Here is a 19,762-nt window from a genome sequence, read left to right as displayed (position 1 = left end):
TTGGATAAATAAACAAAAAAGAAAATATTGCCTGCAAAAACATTTTATCAGACCACATAGTTTCATAACAATGAAGGTTTTTTTTTAACCTAAACTATTGGATTTATGATTTAGAATACAATACCTCTCATTCAGAGTGATGATATATCTTTCTGATATTTACATAAATGTTGTTTTACTTAAATATATGAAAGGTTAAAGAAGACATGTCTTTTTTAGGAGGAAGAAGCACTATTTGCTTTGATTTTCTTTTAATAGGCTGGCTTAGTTGCTTAGTCATGTCTGACTCTTTGCGACCCCATGGACTATAGCCTGCTAGACTCCTCTGTCCATGGAGATTCTCCAGGCAAGGATACTAGAGTGGGTTGCCATGCCATCCTCCAGGGAAGCCAGCATTTATTAAGTGTTGAGCATTTACTATATGCTAGGTTCTGTTCTGATTGTCTTACACCTATAAATCTCAAGAAGTACGTAGTATTACTTTTGCTTTTCACTGATAAAGAAGGTGAGTTTCTCCCACAACTCTCCTCTTTAAAAAAAAAAAAAAAAGATATACAGGTAGAAAGAGATGAAATTAGAACCCAAGTGACTGGACTTTAATAAAACTGTATCTTAACCTTTTCCCTCCATTACCAGAAATTCATTCTTAATCTGAACCACAAAACTCAAGAAATGACTTGAATGATTATCTTCATTTCTTGTAACGATTTTATATAGCTAGTCCTTTTCTTGATACAGAGGAGAGAGGATAATTTATACATCCGCTGAATGGCCTCAGGACCATGGTGTAAAGGTGACACCAAAACCAGAACTGAGACTTTAAGGCAGATGGAGCCACTATCCCCTTATTGTTAATATTGAACAGAAAAATAAATGACTTGAATGTTAGACTTGACTAGTGGCAGTATAATTTACTGAGCTATTAATTTCTGTCTAGTGTTCACTGCTACGGAAGACCGGGAAGATGGGGAAGGTTATTATTAGAGAACACACAGGCCTTCTACATTCTGGACTCATCTGTCTCAGGAAGCATTCACAACTTCTTTGAGTTTCTGCAGCTGCTTCTGAAGACTTATCTTCCCAACCAGGTCCTGAGACCTGGGCATTTAAAGGGAACATGAAAGTGTTAGTCGCTCAGTCTTGTCTGACTCTTTACGACCCCATGGACTATAGCCTGCTAGGTTCCTCTGTCCATGGAATTCTCCAGGCAAGAATACTACCATTTCCTTCTCTAGGGGATCTTCCTGACCCAGGGATTGAACCCAGGTCTTTTGCATTGGAGGCAGATTCTTTACCATCTTAGCCACCAGGGAGGCCCCATTTAAAGGGAAGTGGCAGGAAATTTCTCATGACTGTGACGTGAGGAAGCTCATGCTTTAAAAGGAAAGGAAAGATAATGGCTAGAACCAGGAGATTCTGGAAGGACAGCAAGTTGTGGCTTCAGAGCTGAGAGGCACTACTTGCATATAACAACCCCATCACACTGGGGTGGTTCTGTGCATTGCTAGAGAAGCTGGACACTAGTGAACCCCCCTTTTTATGCACCTGTCATTTTGTGTAGAATAAAAACTCATTTTATTGCATTAATTATTGTGAAAAACTAAATTGGACATGGCTGAGTGACTTCACTTTCACTTTTCACTTTCATGCACTGGAGAAGGAAATGGCAACCCACTCCAGTGTTCTTGCCTGGAGAATCCCAGGGACGGGGGAGCCTGGTGGGCTGCCATCTCTGGGGTTGCACAGAGTCAGACACGACTGAAGTGACTTAGCAGCAGCAGCAAATATGGTTTAAACTCAATTTTGAAGTTAATTTTAAAGATTTGAAACAGTGTTAAAATTGGAAGATGATGCCTAATAGTGATGATGCCTGATAGTGATGCCTAATGCACCTAATATCGGTGCACGCGGGCATGCTCAGTCACGTCCAGCTCTCTGCAGCTCCATGGACTGTAGCCCACTGGGCTCCTCAGTTATATTGGAAAGGTGCTGTAAAACTTACAGTGATCTTTTCCACTCATGAGCTGTGTCTCAGAGTAGTCAAATGATTAGTCCAAGAAAAGGTAGCAAGGGGCAAGAACATAACTGGAATTTCTGTTTTCAGGTCCAGTGTGATTCCCACCTCAGCAACTTCATACTCGACCTTTCAATACAGTGTTTTAGTCGCTTATGCTCAACACAAAAGACATCCTTACTAAGGTATCTGAAGTGTAACAGAACCTCTTTACCAAAAACTGAATTTTAAACACAAATTTACATGACTCTAGGTACCTTACTATCCACAAAATATATGAAACTGTCTGTGCTAGACGCCTGGGGGTGGTTTAGTTGTCAGTCACACCTTCCACATTCCAGTGGCAGTTGAGACTGGGAACGAAAGTAATAATACAGGAAGGAGTTGATGGTTCTGAAGAAGACCTTGGAAGTCCTGTGATTGTTTAGTGAACCAAATGATATGACATTATTTCCCTTAAAAATGGCTGAAGATAATTTTTTAACTTCAGTATAAGCAGTTAAAAGATTAAAACCATAGGATCACCTCCATACATTGAAATGATACATTTCAGTTCAAAAGCTTGCTTGATTTTTAATGGAGCAATTTAGATGTGTTTCTATTAAAACCAGAAATGAAAAAAAAAATGCCAGCTACTAACATTATTTTTCCCCTAACATTATTAACACTTTCTATAAAAAGAAATAAGAGCTAAAACAGTTAGAAAAGTAAAAGTCATTATTTACATATTTGTTAATGTTGACCTAAAAAAATCAGAATAAAATGAAAATTACTATAAACAATAATATAATTATTTTAGGTTCTAATATATTTTCCATATTAATTTTTTAAAGTTTATATGTATCTTTTGAAACTGTACAAACCTTAAAATATTATAAAGAAAAAACAGTATAAGAATAATCTAAAATATTATTGTTTTAAGAAGAACAATCAGAAAGGACAAATTCCACCCAATATTAAAGCTAACTATAGGATCTTCAATAATTAAAGCTGTCATATAAATAAACAAAGAAGTAAATGAAACAAATCTAATTTGGACCCAAGGCATAATGGCATATCAAGTTTTAGCATATAGAAAATGGTAGTATTTTAAATGAGAGGTGAAAGAAACAAGGGGGACATTTTAAAATGTTTTAAAATGTCAAAATCATTTTGAGGACAATAGAATTGGAGCCTTACCTCACACCTTACACCAAAATAAGTTCTAGATTGATCAAAAATTAAAACATAAAAATGAATAATGAAACAAAACTCAAAAAATTTTGAGAAAAAAAGCATGAGAAAATGTTTTAATAATCTTAAAGCAAATGGTCTTTATAAGCATAAGAAAAGGCTGGTATATTTGATTATTTGACTAAATCGATATGAAAACCTTTTTACATGGCAAAAAAAGCTCAAAAGACAAAAGGCCAAGTCGGCAAATCAGTCATATCACATGTGACAAAATAGTAAACTTCCTTAATGTAAAAAGTCCTACTAATCAGTAACAAAAAGGTCATTAACCATAACATACAAATTCCCTCTAAACTTTCATTTTAATATATTTGTTTGAACAGCACATTTATTTATACTCCATATTGAAATTCAAATAAAAGGAAATCTAAAGAATACACAGAGAATGCACAAAGGGACAAGAAGGAAAAAGGTTTTAAAAAATTCTCGAGTTAAAAAAAAAAAGTGCACTGGAATGATCACTTTCTCCACAGAGCAAAAGCAGCAGCAGAAACCCAAGTGCTTGCAGAAGTAAGTCAAATTTTTCTAGTGGGCTCTGAAAAGGTTCTGGACCTGGAGGCACCATGTTCTCCTAAAACAGGGGGTAATGCATGGCACTGAGAACAGAATTGAATCAAGTCTCTACATAGGGAAGCTAGGCATTCTTGACTGCCTTCATCCACTTCTCCCCAGCTTTGCTAGAGAGCATAGTGGGGTAATACTGCTTCGCGGCTTACAAAGTAAAATCTGTATTTGCTACAGAGGTCAGAACATAGCAGCAATAATCTGCATTGTGGTTGGATTTCCCTGTTAGACCACAAAAGCCTCTTTAATACATCATACAATGGAGGGTTTTCCATTAATACTATCATAGGGTTTAAACAGTCTGTGGTCTGAGTATTTCCGAGAGCAGGCACCTAACATTTCAGATTCCTGGGTGCATATCTCCTCCCTTTCAGCTCAGAACAGTTCTGTTTATTGTCAGATACACAGCTTCTAAAAAGGGCTCAGTTGGTGGTGAGGGACAGGTGCAAAGCGTCCATGGAAGTGATGGCAGAGGGCTCTTGGCAAAGATGGGAGACTGGGGATAGTGGAGATGGCAGGATTCTTCAGCTGTGATGGGTAATGTAGAAGTGGAGTGAAGACCAACCAGTGTTTAACCAATGAAGAGCAGTTCATGTGCATCATCAGTCAGGAGTGAGAGCCCTTACACTTTTATATAAGGGGTGTTTGTAACTCAAGGCTGCTTTTTACTTTGGACATTTTTCTACTTTTATCATAGGTTTTTGCAGTTTATTTGTCTATAGCTTTTTACATGACTCGGAAATTCAGAGGAGGGCACGGCAACCCACTCCAGTATTCTTGTCTGGAGAATCTCCATGCACAGAGGAGCCTGGTGGGCCACAGTCCATGGGATTGCAAAGAGTCAAACATGACTGACTAAGCACAGGAAATTCATAGTGCTCACCAGACATGTAAAGGCATCTCAGTAATGATGGTTTTGTTTATGGCAGAGGGAAACTGGAGATAACCTTAGTGCTCATTCCTGGAGAACGGATGAGTAAATTCTGGTGGTACATCACTGAACTGCACTGTGGAATATAGATACTATGGGTTCCATAGGAATTTCATTTAAATATTCCAGACACCATTTATTTTAATAAAATGAGGATTTTGAATCAGGTGATTTCTAAGTTTGCTTTCTTGCCTGGAATTCTATGATTCAGTAATTTCAAGACAATTAAAGCAATATAAAACAATATGTTATTCACGTTGGAAAGATAAATCACGGTAACTTTACTAATGGATATATCATCTTTAATCAAGTACTCACTCTACTGGGAAAATACTTGAGTGCTGGTCTGATTGATAGCATGATTACTTATGGGGTATGTATTAATAATTGGGAATCTATCCTTAGGTTTAATTATCATTATTTCTAGGAAAATAAGAATTGTTTTTGACATTTAATATAATGAACATGTTATCGGGTTGGCCAAAAAGTTCATTCGGATTTTTCTATACAGAAAAAGTGAATGAACTTTCTGATTGAACTTTTTGGCCAACCCAATATATAATAAGGTAATAGGTAAGGAATTATTCTGTGCCTAATTTCTTAATTTACAAAATCGAGATCATAACAGTGGATGGCTCAGTGGTGATTGTGATGATTAAATGATTTAAGGCAAAGATTAGTCATTATTAATATTATACATGAGAACCGTTATCTGCCTTCACTTTCATGCTCAGAATCTTAGCGGTGGTGAGCTGGTATAATCTCTCACAGGAATGCTTTTAGAAAAAGAAAGAGCCATGTGGATCTTTCTAGAAAGCCATTGCTTGGTCCAGCTAGTCATTGTGGTGTTGGTATGGTGTTGAAGAGAAGGGTTCAGACCTCCGATTCATTTTTCAGTTGGTAATCTGGAGTAGAATTTGCTGATTGACTGTGAGGTATAAAGGAGAGGGAGAGGCTGAAGATAGGACAGTTAGCTTAGCTTCATAAAAATACTACTACCAGAGTAAACAGGACATTCAGGAAGAAATGCATGATTGTAGGGTAAAAGTAAAGATTGTACTCAGTCAGAAGGAGTATCAGGAGGTATTATCTGGGAGGCAATTAGAAATGTGAATGGGGTTTAAGGAAAGACCAGAATTGTGCTAAAACTCATAGTCTTTTAAAACATGGAACACAGAATTTATGCTGTTAATAGGATTATTTCTTTAAACCTAGCCAGCAAAAACTTTTTCTTATTAATACACTGATAATGGTGAAAGAATTAGATATTCCCCAAAAAGGAGCAAAGTGAGTCATCCTACTAGGAGGCATTTGCAGAAAAAGCCAAAGCACATACTAGACTGTTTACATAGAACCATGTCTGAGAGACCAGAAATTGATATGAAATGACAGTAATTTATAGCTATCCAGTTCTTTCATCTCGAAGTTCTCTTAATTTAATCAAATCTTTCCACAAGAGCTGCAGGTAAAATTCATGGCGGGTATGTATTGGTAAGACATCTTATTGTTTTCATTCACCATTGCCAAAGTCTGCCATCTTCAGAGTGTAATGTGAGAACTGCTTGAGTGGTGTGAACTTTTTGACCTTTAAATTTATCTGGGCTCTGTTGCAAAACACAGAACAAAGGAGTACAGTGCTAGACAGAGGTATCTCTGTTACCTATAGCTGTGTGACATCTCTAAATTTCATTTTATAAACTTCATTTTATTAATAGCAAAGTAGAGGTAATATTAAGAATTACATCACAGGGTTGTTGAGGATTAATAATATATTATTAAAAAGAGATACTGACAATGAGATTTGTAATGTAGGGGGTTAGGAAGCAAGGTCATTAGAGCCAGATTCCTTGGTTACAAAACCAGCTTAGCCTCTGTCTTAGTAGCGTTAGTCATTCAGTTGTGTCCAACTCTTGTAGCTGTAGCCACGTGGATATAGCCCGTGGATTGTAGCCCACCAGGCTTTTCTGTCCACTTCAGACAAGAATACTGGAGTGGGCAGCCATTCTCTTCTCCAGGGGATCTTCCTGACCCAGGAATCAAACCTGGGTCTCTTATATCTCAGGCAGATTTTTTACCATCTGAACCACCAAGCCTCTTTCTTATTTACTGTATTTACAACAACAATCTTTCTTTGCCTCAGTTTCCTCATCTGCAAAATTCACCTAATTTTGGTTTCTAACTTACAGAGTTTTGAAGAATTAGGTGAATTAACATATATAAAGTGATTTTAGCCACAGTTGTACATTAAATCAGCATTAAATCAGAGTTACCAATTTTCTCCATTATTAGGTAAGGCTCTTAATCAGTGCTATTCTCACAGGAAGGGCTAGGCATTTATTGTGGCTACTAATAGCAATAACAATTCTGGCTTCATTATTGAGGATGCTGAAATGTCAAGAATAAATGTTAAGAACTAATGTGGGGGTTACAGATTCTAGATGTTGATAACAATTGAAAATACACATTAGAATCAGAAAATGTCCCTGTACTGCTTTTGTTCACTTCATCAGAGCAGCTGATGAGAATTCTAAGGAGCACTTGAGCAAGCAGGATGTCTGAGTAGCAGATATCAAGCATCCATTTCAGCCACATCAGCAACCTGTGCTGTCTGTAAAGTGGAAATTACTTGTGGGCAATAAATATTTTATGATAGTCGAATCTTTACCTGGAGCGTGTTTTGGACACTTAGCAGCTTAGAATAATTTAGAACCAAATTTGAAGTTGTCAGGATAGATGCCCAGTGTATTTTCTTAGGATGAAATTTATGCAAAAATCTGCAAGGAGTATAAGAAATGTGATTTTTTCCCCATAAACTATGATCAATTTAATACATGTTCAGTTCATTCTGTGGATAATCATAGCATCTAAAATATAGCTTGTATAGTTATAATACAGGATAGTTTGGTTTTCATATGAAGATAGTATCTTTTGGTCTTTGGATAGGACAAAAAAGTTATACAGAATCAGAAAAAGTGGTCCATCGAGTATGCCATTCTGTCAAAGAAAGACATGGTTTAAGTTGTCCGACTTGATTCCAACCAGAATTATCATACTTGCTGTCTCTGTCTCCTCACCTCCATTCTTTCCTCAATTTTCCCAGTGTTTCTAGTACTCTATTCTAGTACTTTCATGAGACAGCTCTTAACCATGACACCAATGATATCCATTCTGCCAAAACTAACGTCATTTCTCAGTACCCATGTCACTTGCCTTCCTTGCAGCCTTTGACTAAATTGATCCTCTGGACTTCTATGATACCATGTATATTCTGTTTTCCTTTTTCTTCTAATTGCTACTTCTCAATCTAGTTTACTGGATTTTTTGTGGGTTTTTTTTTTTGGTAAAAAAAACCTTGTTTTTTTTTTGTGTAACTTCTAAAAGTTGAAGTGTCCCTAGAATCTGGTCTGGGCTCTTGTGTTTATCATGTTGCATTCTCTGCCTAGGTGAGCTAATCCAGTTGATTCATGACTTCAAAAACCATCTATTTCCTGATGACTTCTCAATTCATAATCAGGTGTTAACTTCCCCTCGATCCCAAGACTTGTGTAAACCTCACCGAATACTCTTCAATGTCTAATTGGCATCTCAAACTTAGTACATCCCTCTTCCATCTACCATCTGCTTGTCCTGTCAAGCCTGTTTTCTGATCTTCCTGATTCCAGTTAATGGTTTCATCTTCTACCCATTTGTTAAGATTGAAAAAAATCTTTTTTGAATCTCCTTTTTCTTCATTCTTTATATCCAGTTCACCAGTAAGTCTTAACCACATTAGTCTAAGACATAATCTTCTCTTTCCTAGACCATTAACACAGTTCCCTCACTGGTCTCCCTGGTTTGACATTTTTGCTGTTCCTTCTCCATAGCCAGATGTGATAATTTAAGAACAGTAGAACAGATCCATGCTCACCACCCCTCCCTTGAGTTTCCCATTGTATCTGTCATCAGTATACATTAAATTACATTCTCGGCTTTTGGGCTATGATGTAGTATTGGAGCTTCACAGGTGGCACAGTGGTAAAGAATCCACCTGCCAGTGCAGGAGACACAAAAGACACAGGTTCGATCCCTGGATTGGGAAGATCCGCTGGAGCAGGAAAAGGTAACCTGCTTCAGTATTCTTGCCTGAAAAGTCCATGAACAGAAGAGCCAGGCAGGCTACAATCCATGGGGTTGCAAAGAGTTGGGCACAACTGAGCGACCGAGCACACATTAAATAACAGAAAACATGAACTTCTTACCAAGGCCCTTGGGTGCCTTTCTGAAGTCAGCATCTATTACTATTTCCTGTTTCATCACTCACAAGCACAACAGTTTTCTTTCTGTCTCTTGAGTGTCCTTGGCTCATACTTCAGGATCTTGAGATTGCTTTTTTCTATTCTCTCAGGTATTCAAATAACTGGCCCATTGTTATAGTCAATGTCTATGTGCCCCTCAAATTCATATGCTGAAACCTAGTCCCTAGTGTGAAGGTATTTGGAGAGTCTTTGGGGGGATTAGGTCATGAAGGCAGAGCCCTCATGGGTGGGATTAGTGCCTTTACTTATAAAAGACACCCCAGAGAGCTTGTTTGCCCCTTCGTCCAAGACACGGTGAGAAGACTGCTGCCTATGAATCACAAAGTGGGCTCTCACCAGACACTGAATCTGCTGGTGCTTTTTCCTGGGGCTCTGCAGCCTCCAGAACAGTGAGAAATAATCAGCTGTTTATAAGTCACTACATCGATGATATTCTGTTGAGTGTGTATGTGTGATCAGTCGTGTCCAACTCTTATGACCCGATGACCTGTAGCCTGTCAGGCTTCTTTGTCCATGGAATTTTCCAAGCAAGAATCCTGGAGTGGGTTGCCATTTCCTACTTCAGGGGATCTTCCCAACCCAGGGATCAAAACTATGTCTCCTGGATTGCAGCGAGATTCTTACTACTGCACCACCAGGGAAGCCATGATACTCTGTTACAGCAGACCAAATGGACTAAGACACTTTCTTGTTTATCTTCCCCAAAGACACCTTCCATGGACACTCTGGCTAATACTCTCCTCCAGCTCCCATTCTGTAGTCCTTCTCTATCTCATTACCCTGTTTTCTTTCATAGCAGTGATCATCATCTGCTTTTATCTTATTTTTGGATTTGATTTGTTTACATCTTTACTGTCAATTTTATTTTCTCCTAGAGTGTTAAATCCTGTAGATCTAACAGATCTTGATTTGTCTTATTCATATCTCCTTTATTTAAAATAGCTTGTGGCCCAGTGTTCGGAATTTTTATTAGATAAATGAATGAATGTTAATGGAATGTTAATGAATGCATAGTACCTTTACTTGGAGGTAGGGAATTGAAAAGATTACATTTGTACATAGATACGTTTCTCAAAGTTTAAAAGCCTGTTTCTTCTAGTTTGAAGTTCATATATACTTCAGTTTTGGGAGTTTTGCTTTGTTTCCTATTGAGCCTTCTGTGACTCTTTGTTAGAACATTATACCTGATGGACTGTGAACTGTTTTAAGCATGTTTTACTTGTACTTTCAAAAACTATTTTAACTGTACATTTACTTTAGCTTATTGGATCCAGTGGTCTGAGATTAAGTTGTTAGTTAAGGTTACATTAATTAATGCATTTTAGTCCCTTCTTCAGGAAAAAGAAGAAAATAGATTCATTTACTATAACATAACTTGCCCAGAGGTACCCAGTTCCATTCTACTATTAATAATCTAAATGTACTAAAGGAAAGTAACTTGGGGGGCACCATTCTTTGACATTATTCACTAGATAATTAAGTGTCTATATTAGGTTTCTAAGGATTCAAATATGATACAAGACTTTGATAAGATTTTTGCATTATATTTATTCTTTCTATATGAGGGAAACGCATGGAAATAAAGTACAGTGTAATGAGTATTTCAGTGAATATAAATTTTTCAGTAAATTAAAATATTTCAGGAAATTTGAGAATTTTCTGGAGAAGTTCTGTCACATTTGTAAGTGATCTTCATACATGACAATTTTTTTTTTTGAACTGGAGAAGATTCTTATATATTTTATGTTCCATCATTTCAGGGAAAAGCTGGAAATTATAAATGCTGAGTTCCAAAGCCAGTATGAAGATATAACTATAACATTTGTACCAGTTAGATGAGAAATCTACAGGGCAAAGGAGCACTGAATTGAGAATTAGGAAATTAGGACACTAATCTCAATTGTGTTACTAAGTAGTTGTGCTATTTTAGGAGAATTCTTTAAACTGAGGCTTTAATTTACAATAAACTGTTTAGAGTTGGACTGTGAAGAAGGCTGAGCGCCGAAGAATTGATGCTTTTGAACTGTGGTGTTGGAGAAGACTCTTGAGAGTCCCTTGCACTGCAAGGAGATCCAACCAGTCCATTCTGAAGGAGAACAGCCCTGGGATTTCTTTAGAAGGACTAATGCTAAAGCTGAAACTCCAGTACTTTGGCCACCTCATGTGAAGAGTTGACTCATTGGAAAAGACTCTGATGCTGGGAGGGATTGGGGGCAGGAGGAGAAGGGGCCAATGGAGGATGAGATGGCTGGATGGCATCACCGACTCGATGGACGTGAGTTTGAGTGAACTCTGGGAGTTGGTGATGGACAGGGAGGCCTGGTGTGCTGCGATTCATGGGGTGGCAAAGAGTTGGACATGGCTGAGCGACTGAACTGACTGAACTGAACTGAAACTGTTTAGAAGACTGTGTAAATAAAGTCTAGATACTCTTTAAGGTCCATTCCAGCTGCAGAATACAAAAATATTAGACTTCTCTGTTTGGAAACTTCAGGACAACACTGAGATTCTTCTCTATTATTCATTAAAGACCAGACATGAAAAATTAGAAGTCATTTCTGATTTATTAATAGTGACTTGACTGCAGATTTCTTCTCAACTCAAAGGGTTGAACATGCATTTTGGTTATAGAACTGTGAGTGTATATGTGGGGATAAAAGGGAGTAGCATTTCGATAGGCCCAGACTTGTCAAAGATGATAAAAAGAATGAATAAACAGATACAGCAATCATTGATTCACAGTGACAAGTGTTAGAACTAAAAACAAGGTGCTTTATGATCATTGGGAAACAGCTAGAGATAGTGCTTAAAGCACCTTTTTGAGGGTCAGGAGGGGGACTTAGAAGCCTTGTGCAGTGGAATATCACAGACTACAAAAGACCAGCTTACTGTAATTTTGCCCCAATGCCTCTCCGTTGCTACAGTAAAAAAGTAGGCTGCAAGTCAGACAGGTCTCATTATTGATACAGTTCCCATGACTACTCACTTCATGGTAATCCGATTCAGAATAGGACTTCTACACCTAACTCTTTGCCTGGTAAATATCCCATTAGCTACTGGGATATCTAACTACCCATGTAAGAATGGAAATACATTTTATTGTCTCTGTGGACTTGTGGCTGAATGAATACAGTAAATAGGTTATTTTAACATTATTCAGCAACATGCATTCTAGTAAGGGATTAAAGTGCAATCCTGACAGTTTCCTGGCCCCAAAGCTGTCTTGATTTTACCTCCTAGAGAAACATTTTTTTTCGAGTGTGCTTTTAATGAGCTACACCTGTCAATGAACAGATTGTTAGATATTCCTTACCTTCAGACCCTTAACTTTCACAAAAAGAAGAAACTCTGTTTTCTCTGACTACTGTCCACATTGTTAGGACCTCTTCTACTGCCTTCCATGAGATTTTCCTCATTTTTGTGTTTGTTGTAGTTTTTAAAAGGTAGTTGCATAATTGTGGCAGAATTAGTGCAACTAGGTTCTAATTAAAGTCAAGGTTTTAATTATAGAAATAAATGAAATATCACACTTGCCTTTTAAAAAATAATTTTATAAAAATCACTTGGGATACTTACATCGACGATCAAGAAATCTAGCCAGCACCAGGCATTAGTGAAATATGTCTGAAATCCATAAGCTACCCATTTGAGAAGCATTTCCAGGATGAATATGTAAGTGAAGACCTTGTCGGCATATTCTAGCATGGTTTTAATAGTCTTTCGCTGTTCAATGTATATGTCTTCAAAAGCCTGTAAAACAAGAATGCTTTTATTTTACATGAATGCTTTTATTTTACATGAATGGCTTGCCTGCACCAAATACTTGATAAAATTGCAAGTAGTATACTTGGCACAAAGCACTAATTTGAGAAATATTGGCTAATATTAGATTGACATGGAACCAGACAAAATCTAAAGACTGAAGCTAATGGAAAATATTGGCAAGGAAATGTCAATAGTTTACTGATTTAGTGTATGCTTTCTTCCCTGCCTCTCACCCCGTAATCTCTATCTCAATTACTGCTACAAAGACATGCTTTTAGAGAAGCAATGTACACTCAGAAAATAACCAGAAGTTCTATTAATGAGGGATAGACTTGGCCTATTCTAACCTTACTTTCATTGATGCTCTGAATAATCTGGCTCATTTTGAAAGAATAAATTAATTAGACATAAAAAACATCCACCAGCAGTCCATAAATATTACTATGACTGTTAGGGAGAACTGGATGGGATTTGACATAGTAGGTAATGTAGTTACAGAATACCCCTATAAATGGTTGTCTCAGTGAGGAAAACATCTATTAGAAAAACACCAGATGAGAAATTCCATCTGGCTGTTCATGCTTCTGATTTATTCCTTACTGAATTTTGTATAGTTAAACCCTGGGTACCAAGCTCTGCAAGCTCTCTTGTTTTGCTCCTTAAACTAAGGGGATGCTTCTGGTATTTTTTGAGTAAAACTATTTCACTGCTGCTGCTGCTGCTGCTAAGTCGCTTCAGTTGTGTCCGACTCTGTGAGACCCCAGAGATGGCAGCCCACCAGGCTCCCCCATCCCTGGGATTCTCCAGGCAAGAACACTGGAGTGGGTTGCCATTTCCTTCCCCAATGCATGAAAGTGAAGTTGCTCAGTCGTGCCCGACTCCTAGCCACCCCATGGACTGCAGCCCACCACTAGAACCTGATTCTTGCCAATATGTGTCATGCTCACCAAAGCACCACTGCTGAGAAGAATCATGAAGACAATGAAAGTCTCAAACCAGTTGTGTTCAACAATGCTGTAGCAGGTTTTCCGAAGATTCCACCAGATTTTTCCTTTGCCTTCTTCTATACTTACTTGACAGAATGGAAATTTTTTAATACATCCTAAAAGACAGCATACATTGTAATAAATTAGAAAAATATATTTTCATCTTATGTAGGAAGAAATTAACTTTGCTGCTCCCTCCCCATCCTAGTCTCAGATCATCATTCTATAAAGTAACTGGCTACTTCATTCTGTAGCTATTTTCAGCATCCATCCTGTATAGTAAATCATTCTCAGACTTACATATCAGCCAGTTACCTAGAATTCAAGGAATTACTTTACTTAGAGTTACCTGAGTATAAACAGTTCCATTCTTGAACACTGCATAGGATCTCCCTTTGCCTCAAGGCCAATCATAGATAAGGACACCTCTGAGGTTTGGGGAAAAACTACATGTTCAAATTGTTTATTCATTTTTTTGATGTGATCCTGGATTTTTACTCACTTCTTTTCACATGGAAAATCCCTCTGTCTTCCTGGGTATCATCCTCTGTCAGTTTTCCCAAGCTGTTTATTTTCAACCTCAGAGCTTTTCTTAGTCACACCTATGACTCATCTTGTCAGTCAGTATCTCTCTTCCTTTGTCCTCCCCCTCTTCGCTTTCATATTATTTCTAACTTCCATCCACTCTTGGGCTCTCACTGTCTGAGTTACTACTTATGGGATTCAGTCCAATCACATTGAATCAGCAAATCTTTATTGATTTGTGTGCTGGACACTGTACTGGTGGCTGTGAAAATAACTTGGTCTCCCTGCCAAGGCTCTGCAATGCATCTATATCCCCCAACAGCTCTGGTCACAGCACAAATTAACCACATTTGAAACTGTTTAAGAGATGGGGTATAGTTATTGCAGCATCTATAAACCAAATCACAACATTGCCAGTGAAGTCTGAAGGGATTGCTTTATCAGTAATGAGAAGATGTTCCAGAATACCATTTATCTCCTACGGTTCACTTCTCCACATTCTGGGATGAAAAAAAGGACATGTCAAATTATCTTATTGTCCAGGCACAGAAACTGCTAATATAATCAGGAAATACAGATAAATGAACTTTTTGGAAGAAAAGAGCAAAACAAAGATAAATATACCTTCACTGTTTCTTTGAAATATTTCGTTCAAGTGAGGTATATTTAGTCTCTATAAGGAAAGAAGGGAGTTTGGATTTAACCATATTAGAGCTTGTTTACCTTCAGTAAAACAAGCTTCTGGTTTAAGGTCCTCCTCAGGTTCAATTTCAGCTTGTTCACCTTCTCGAGGTGGAGCAACATCAACTGTACTTCCTTCAGATGAGCTGGTTGCATTTAATTTCTGGAAATAAAACCCCATTGCAAAGATGTGATTTTTCTTCCCTTTTAATCCATCAGTTTGAAAATGCTCAGATATGGTGTGAAAAAAAATGGTGGTGGTAGTGATAGTATTGGCTCTCTTAACTGTCCTGATAATTTTGTACTCATAATTTAACATAAAGTCCTATTATTCAAAACAACATAACTACTAACTTGATTCAGACAGAAAATGGTTAGAGAGCATTCAGTGTGGGTGATTTGGAAAGGAGTGATTATACTGATTAACTTCATGATCTCTGTTTGTCTATGGATGCCATGTGAAAATAATTTCATACATTAACACTCAGGCCAAATTGAGAATAGTTTGATAAGTTTGGTATACTGACATTCACAACTGATTATATTAATTAAAATGCTTCAAATCAAATTGTTATTTCCAGTCTTCCAATGGAAATTTTCAGAGGGCAAAGAACATTACCAGTTGTCTATAACTACAGTTCATGTTTCTGTAATTTTAGAAAGGAAGAGCAGCAGATTAACATTAGTCACAGTCATTATATTTCAACTTTGTGCTATATTTTTCTCTGGCTTACATAATTTTCTTCTTACTTTACAAGCTGAAAAATGATGGATCTCTCTCTCTCTCTTTTTTGAACTGCTGAAATGAATTCAGTACTTGCCAAAGAATGCTAAATGAAATGGAAATTTCTTCATGAATGACACTGCTCAGAATCTATATAGACTTTCACTAGGAGCGTATTCTGAATTCAACATGTGATCAGGCTGTGAATTTTTCCTTTAAATAAATCACTGTGACATGCCACATGGCTAGGAAGAGCCACTTTAGTGTTGCAAGAATAAATATCTTATAAGAACTCTAATACCACTTGGGAAGACAATATGGATGTGGAATTTTTTATGAAAAGTGATGCAAAGATGTCACATATAGCACAACCAGGCAATGTAAAGCTTTTAGAATGAAAGAACATTGACATATTAATGGTTTCAAAGGCCCCATTAACTTTAGTAACTGAGAGGTAGGGTCACTCTGCCCTAGCCCTCTGAAAGAGTTAACATGTTACTGAAAAATACCTGAATGACTACCTAAACATAGGTCATATTGGAAGATATCTGACTCAAAATTTGTAGCTTTTTGAAATCACCATGCAAATGTTAGTTTAATATTTTATAATGTGAACACTGAAGAGTAATATCCAGGTGATACTTTCGGTGGTATTACTCGGAGAATGAGGTTAACTATGTCCAGTTAAATATATTATGAAAGTTACCCTAAGTCAAGATATAATTCTATAACAAAATATCTCCATGTCCCAAATATGCTAAGGAGAGAATAAGCCATCAATTATGGCTGATGGTTCATAGGATCATTATAGTAAAAAAGTTTTACCATTAAAATCCTCTACTTTTTGTAGAGGTGAAAGTTCAAGACATATTTTCTTCTCTCAAAATTTTTCCACTTCTTATAGCCAGAATGTCTTTACTTTTGTAAGAAAATCCCAGGAAAGCTACTGCTGCTGCTGCTGCTGCTAAGTCGCTTCAGTCGTGTCCAACTCTGTGCAACCCCATAGACAGCAGCTCACCAGGCTCCCCCATCCCTGGGATTCTCCAGGCAAGAACACTAGAGTGGGTTGCCATTTCCTTCTCCAATGCATGAAAGTGAAAAGTGAAAGTGAAGTCGCTCAGTCATGCCTGACTCTTAGCAACCCCATGGACTGCAGCCCACCAGGCTCCTCCACCCATGGGATTTTCCAGGCAAGAGTACTGGAGTGGGGTGCCATTGCCTTCTCCGAGGAAAGCTACTGCTGAATAGAACTGCAGTAGCTTCTGGTAAATCCAAAAACATACTAAATAACTCTTCCCTTTCAGTTTCACTGGTTTATAGGTTGGACACTATGACATTTCATGAGTGGCAGCAATAATATCCACTGTATATATAAAACCAATAAGAAACCAAATTATTTTGAGGTTAGTTATAAAAAGCTTAATGTTTCTTCTTCCTCTTGGCCAATCCAAGCTGAAGAATTTATTCTGAGCCCGGTCATGATCCCCTTTCCATGAAGCTTTTCTTTATTATGATTTCTCCATGTTAAATTTTATATAACATTTTGTTGATAATACTTATTTGCTTTGACCAAATATTCTCAGAAATATATATGTATATTATATATATACATAAAATTGTATAATTATGTACATATATACACATATATATTAGAATGTACACACATACACATATTTATACACCAAAAGATCCAAGCATAGAATAGACACTAAATAGGCTGAATTTATGAAAAATGAATAAATGAATGAGTGAATGCATTTTGTTATTACTCTTATAGAGAGAATTATAGTGTTTAGATAATTTGATCTCTTCATTTGGATACACAACTCAGTTGTGGCCTTTACAGAAGGTTTAATTTTATTAGAAAATGCATTTTCTTAATGAATAAAAATTAATTAATGATATTTTAGTGATAAAAGCATGTTTCCAAAATGTTTTTCTAAAATATTGGCAGACATTCAATAAAGAAATCTGAAGGAAGAAAGTAGTAAGCATATATGTATATACGCAAAAATACACATATACTTTTCCATTTGAAAACTTTAGAAAATATACTCACCCTTCACTTCTTATTTTACCACTGTTAATACAGTTGTGAAGTGTTCAATTTTTTGCATTATAATTCTCTGTCATATATTATTCAAGAGTCTTATATTTAAATACAAATACTTATTTAAAGCAAATCCTTCACAGCACAAGTAATGGTAGCCATTAATCTGAACGACAGTTCTTCTGTTTACCAAATATTGACCTCTGGCTGTATCTTTGTTGTTGGTGTTGTCTTTAGATTGTGAACTTTTGTGAATGTGGTTAATATATGTTTGAATATAAATAATTTCAATTTTCTAAATGTCTATGGAGGTTATGTACATTGTAAAGCAGAGAGGGTCAGTGTGTGAGCTAGTTTACCTCCATCTGCCTGGCATTATGAAGCGTAGCATGTCTTTTGGAAACAGAAAAGGACTAAACAATAACAACAAATTCCGTTCTCAAATGAGCAAAACCCATTTTACATGAAGAATTGCTTCACTGTTATCCAGGAGTTGTTCTGAGTATAAGTATTAACTCGTCAATCTTATGCTCTGGAAAACTCCTTAAGGAATGTTCAGAGACTTGATGTACCAAAGCTTAAAAAATAGTTGGCAGGCTAGTGTTCTTGTCACTAAAAAGTGCTTTGTGGAAGGCTCCTTTACCTCTGGAAATAGACATAAAGCTAATCTTGATAGTTGGAGAGTCAGTCTTATTCATGGTGTAGTCTCCCTAGGCCCCATTTTTTATCATACGAAAGTACATACACTTTATCCTGTGAATTTATAAAAATGCTGTATCAACTATGTAAACAATTTAAAGTTGTGAATTTGTCTACATTTATAAATTAAAACTTAGACTGTGTTCTTATTAAGTTGCAGCAACTTACCAATTAAGATATACAGCCTGAGTTTTAGTCACTGGAAACATACAGAATTTTACTCCTGTATTTTTAAATTTTAAAATTTATATCCTAGAAAACTACTTAAGCATTTAAAATTCTGTACATGGATATGATAACTATCTTCACAATCTAAACACTTCTAATTAAATTCATCACTTTGGCATTCATACTCTGATAGAGAGTAATTTGTGATACATTTTATCATAACCATACCAAAATGGCTTCCAAATTTATTTAAAAGCATGTAACTAATTTAAAAGCAGGTGACTAACGATAAATACAAAGTATAACTTACTTTCTTTAAATTGCCATAGCTGTGATACTACAATGATAAAAAACAAAAAACCAAAGAAACCTGAAATGAAGTTTTCCACATTAAGGAACTTGGTGACTATACTAAATAACTGAAATTCGTATTTGTTCTAAATTAGTCAGAAAAATGTAATGAGGTATATAGACATAACAGTAGAAAGCTTCCATATAAAGCCACATAGTACAAGCTCATCACTTGTTTCCTTGTACTATTTTCTCCCTACCCGTCCAATATTTTATGACACTTAAGGTAGACTCTTCCATCCCTTGTAGAAACTACCGAGTCTACAGAGGGATGATGGCTTATGCTCTACAAATGCACACTGGAAAGCAGGTTTGAAGATGCAACATTCTCCAGGCCTAATTCAGCCACAGAAAACATGCCTGGCTGCAGCAGAAGCCTGGCGCAATGCTGTGGAAGCTGCACGCTGATCCAAGAACCATGTTGTCAAAGACATGGTACCTGAATGTCAAGTTTTCAGGGTTAGCTGCAAATACAACTCATAAGAAATGACAGAATCAGCCCCCCAAATGACCATTTCCCCTCTGATAATAATATCTTATTTAGAAATTCCCCTTTATGGCAAATATGGCTCTTAATTTTTATCCAATTAAATAGTGAAATTTAACTTTCAGAAATAGAAGAGAATGTTAGCAACTGGTCTACTTCCACTGAAATGCGCTCACATTTCATTTATTTTCAATCAGCTATCGAATGTTTGACTCTCACAAATTGCTGTACGATTCAAAAGGCAAAATTAAAAGATTCAGCCATTACAGATTGCCTTTAAAATCTAGCC

At 36.7% G+C, this 19,762-nt stretch overlaps 1 protein-coding gene across 2 annotated transcripts in view; it reads right to left on the bottom strand.

Annotated features, from left to right (window-relative positions):
- LOC101103874 (sodium channel protein type 3 subunit alpha) overlaps positions 1–19,762 on the bottom strand; it is a 116,575-nt gene that overhangs the window by 11,831 nt on the left and 84,982 nt on the right. For both annotated transcript variants that reach the window (XM_042243788.2, XM_060411123.1), the window contains 3 exons: positions 15,037–15,157; positions 13,750–13,904; positions 12,614–12,787 (listed from right to left, as the gene is read on the bottom strand). In XM_042243788.2, the coding sequence (XP_042099722.1) occupies positions 12,614–12,787; positions 13,750–13,904; positions 15,037–15,157 (450 nt within the window). The remainder of the gene's footprint in view (positions 1–12,613; positions 12,788–13,749; positions 13,905–15,036; positions 15,158–19,762) is intronic.

Source organism: Ovis aries, chromosome 2 (assembly GCF_016772045.2).
Source record: "Ovis aries strain OAR_USU_Benz2616 breed Rambouillet chromosome 2, ARS-UI_Ramb_v3.0, whole genome shotgun sequence".
In the NCBI taxonomy this organism is placed as follows: domain Eukaryota; kingdom Metazoa; phylum Chordata; class Mammalia; order Artiodactyla; family Bovidae; genus Ovis; species Ovis aries.
This window is presented reverse-complemented; position numbering and strand designations above follow the sequence as displayed.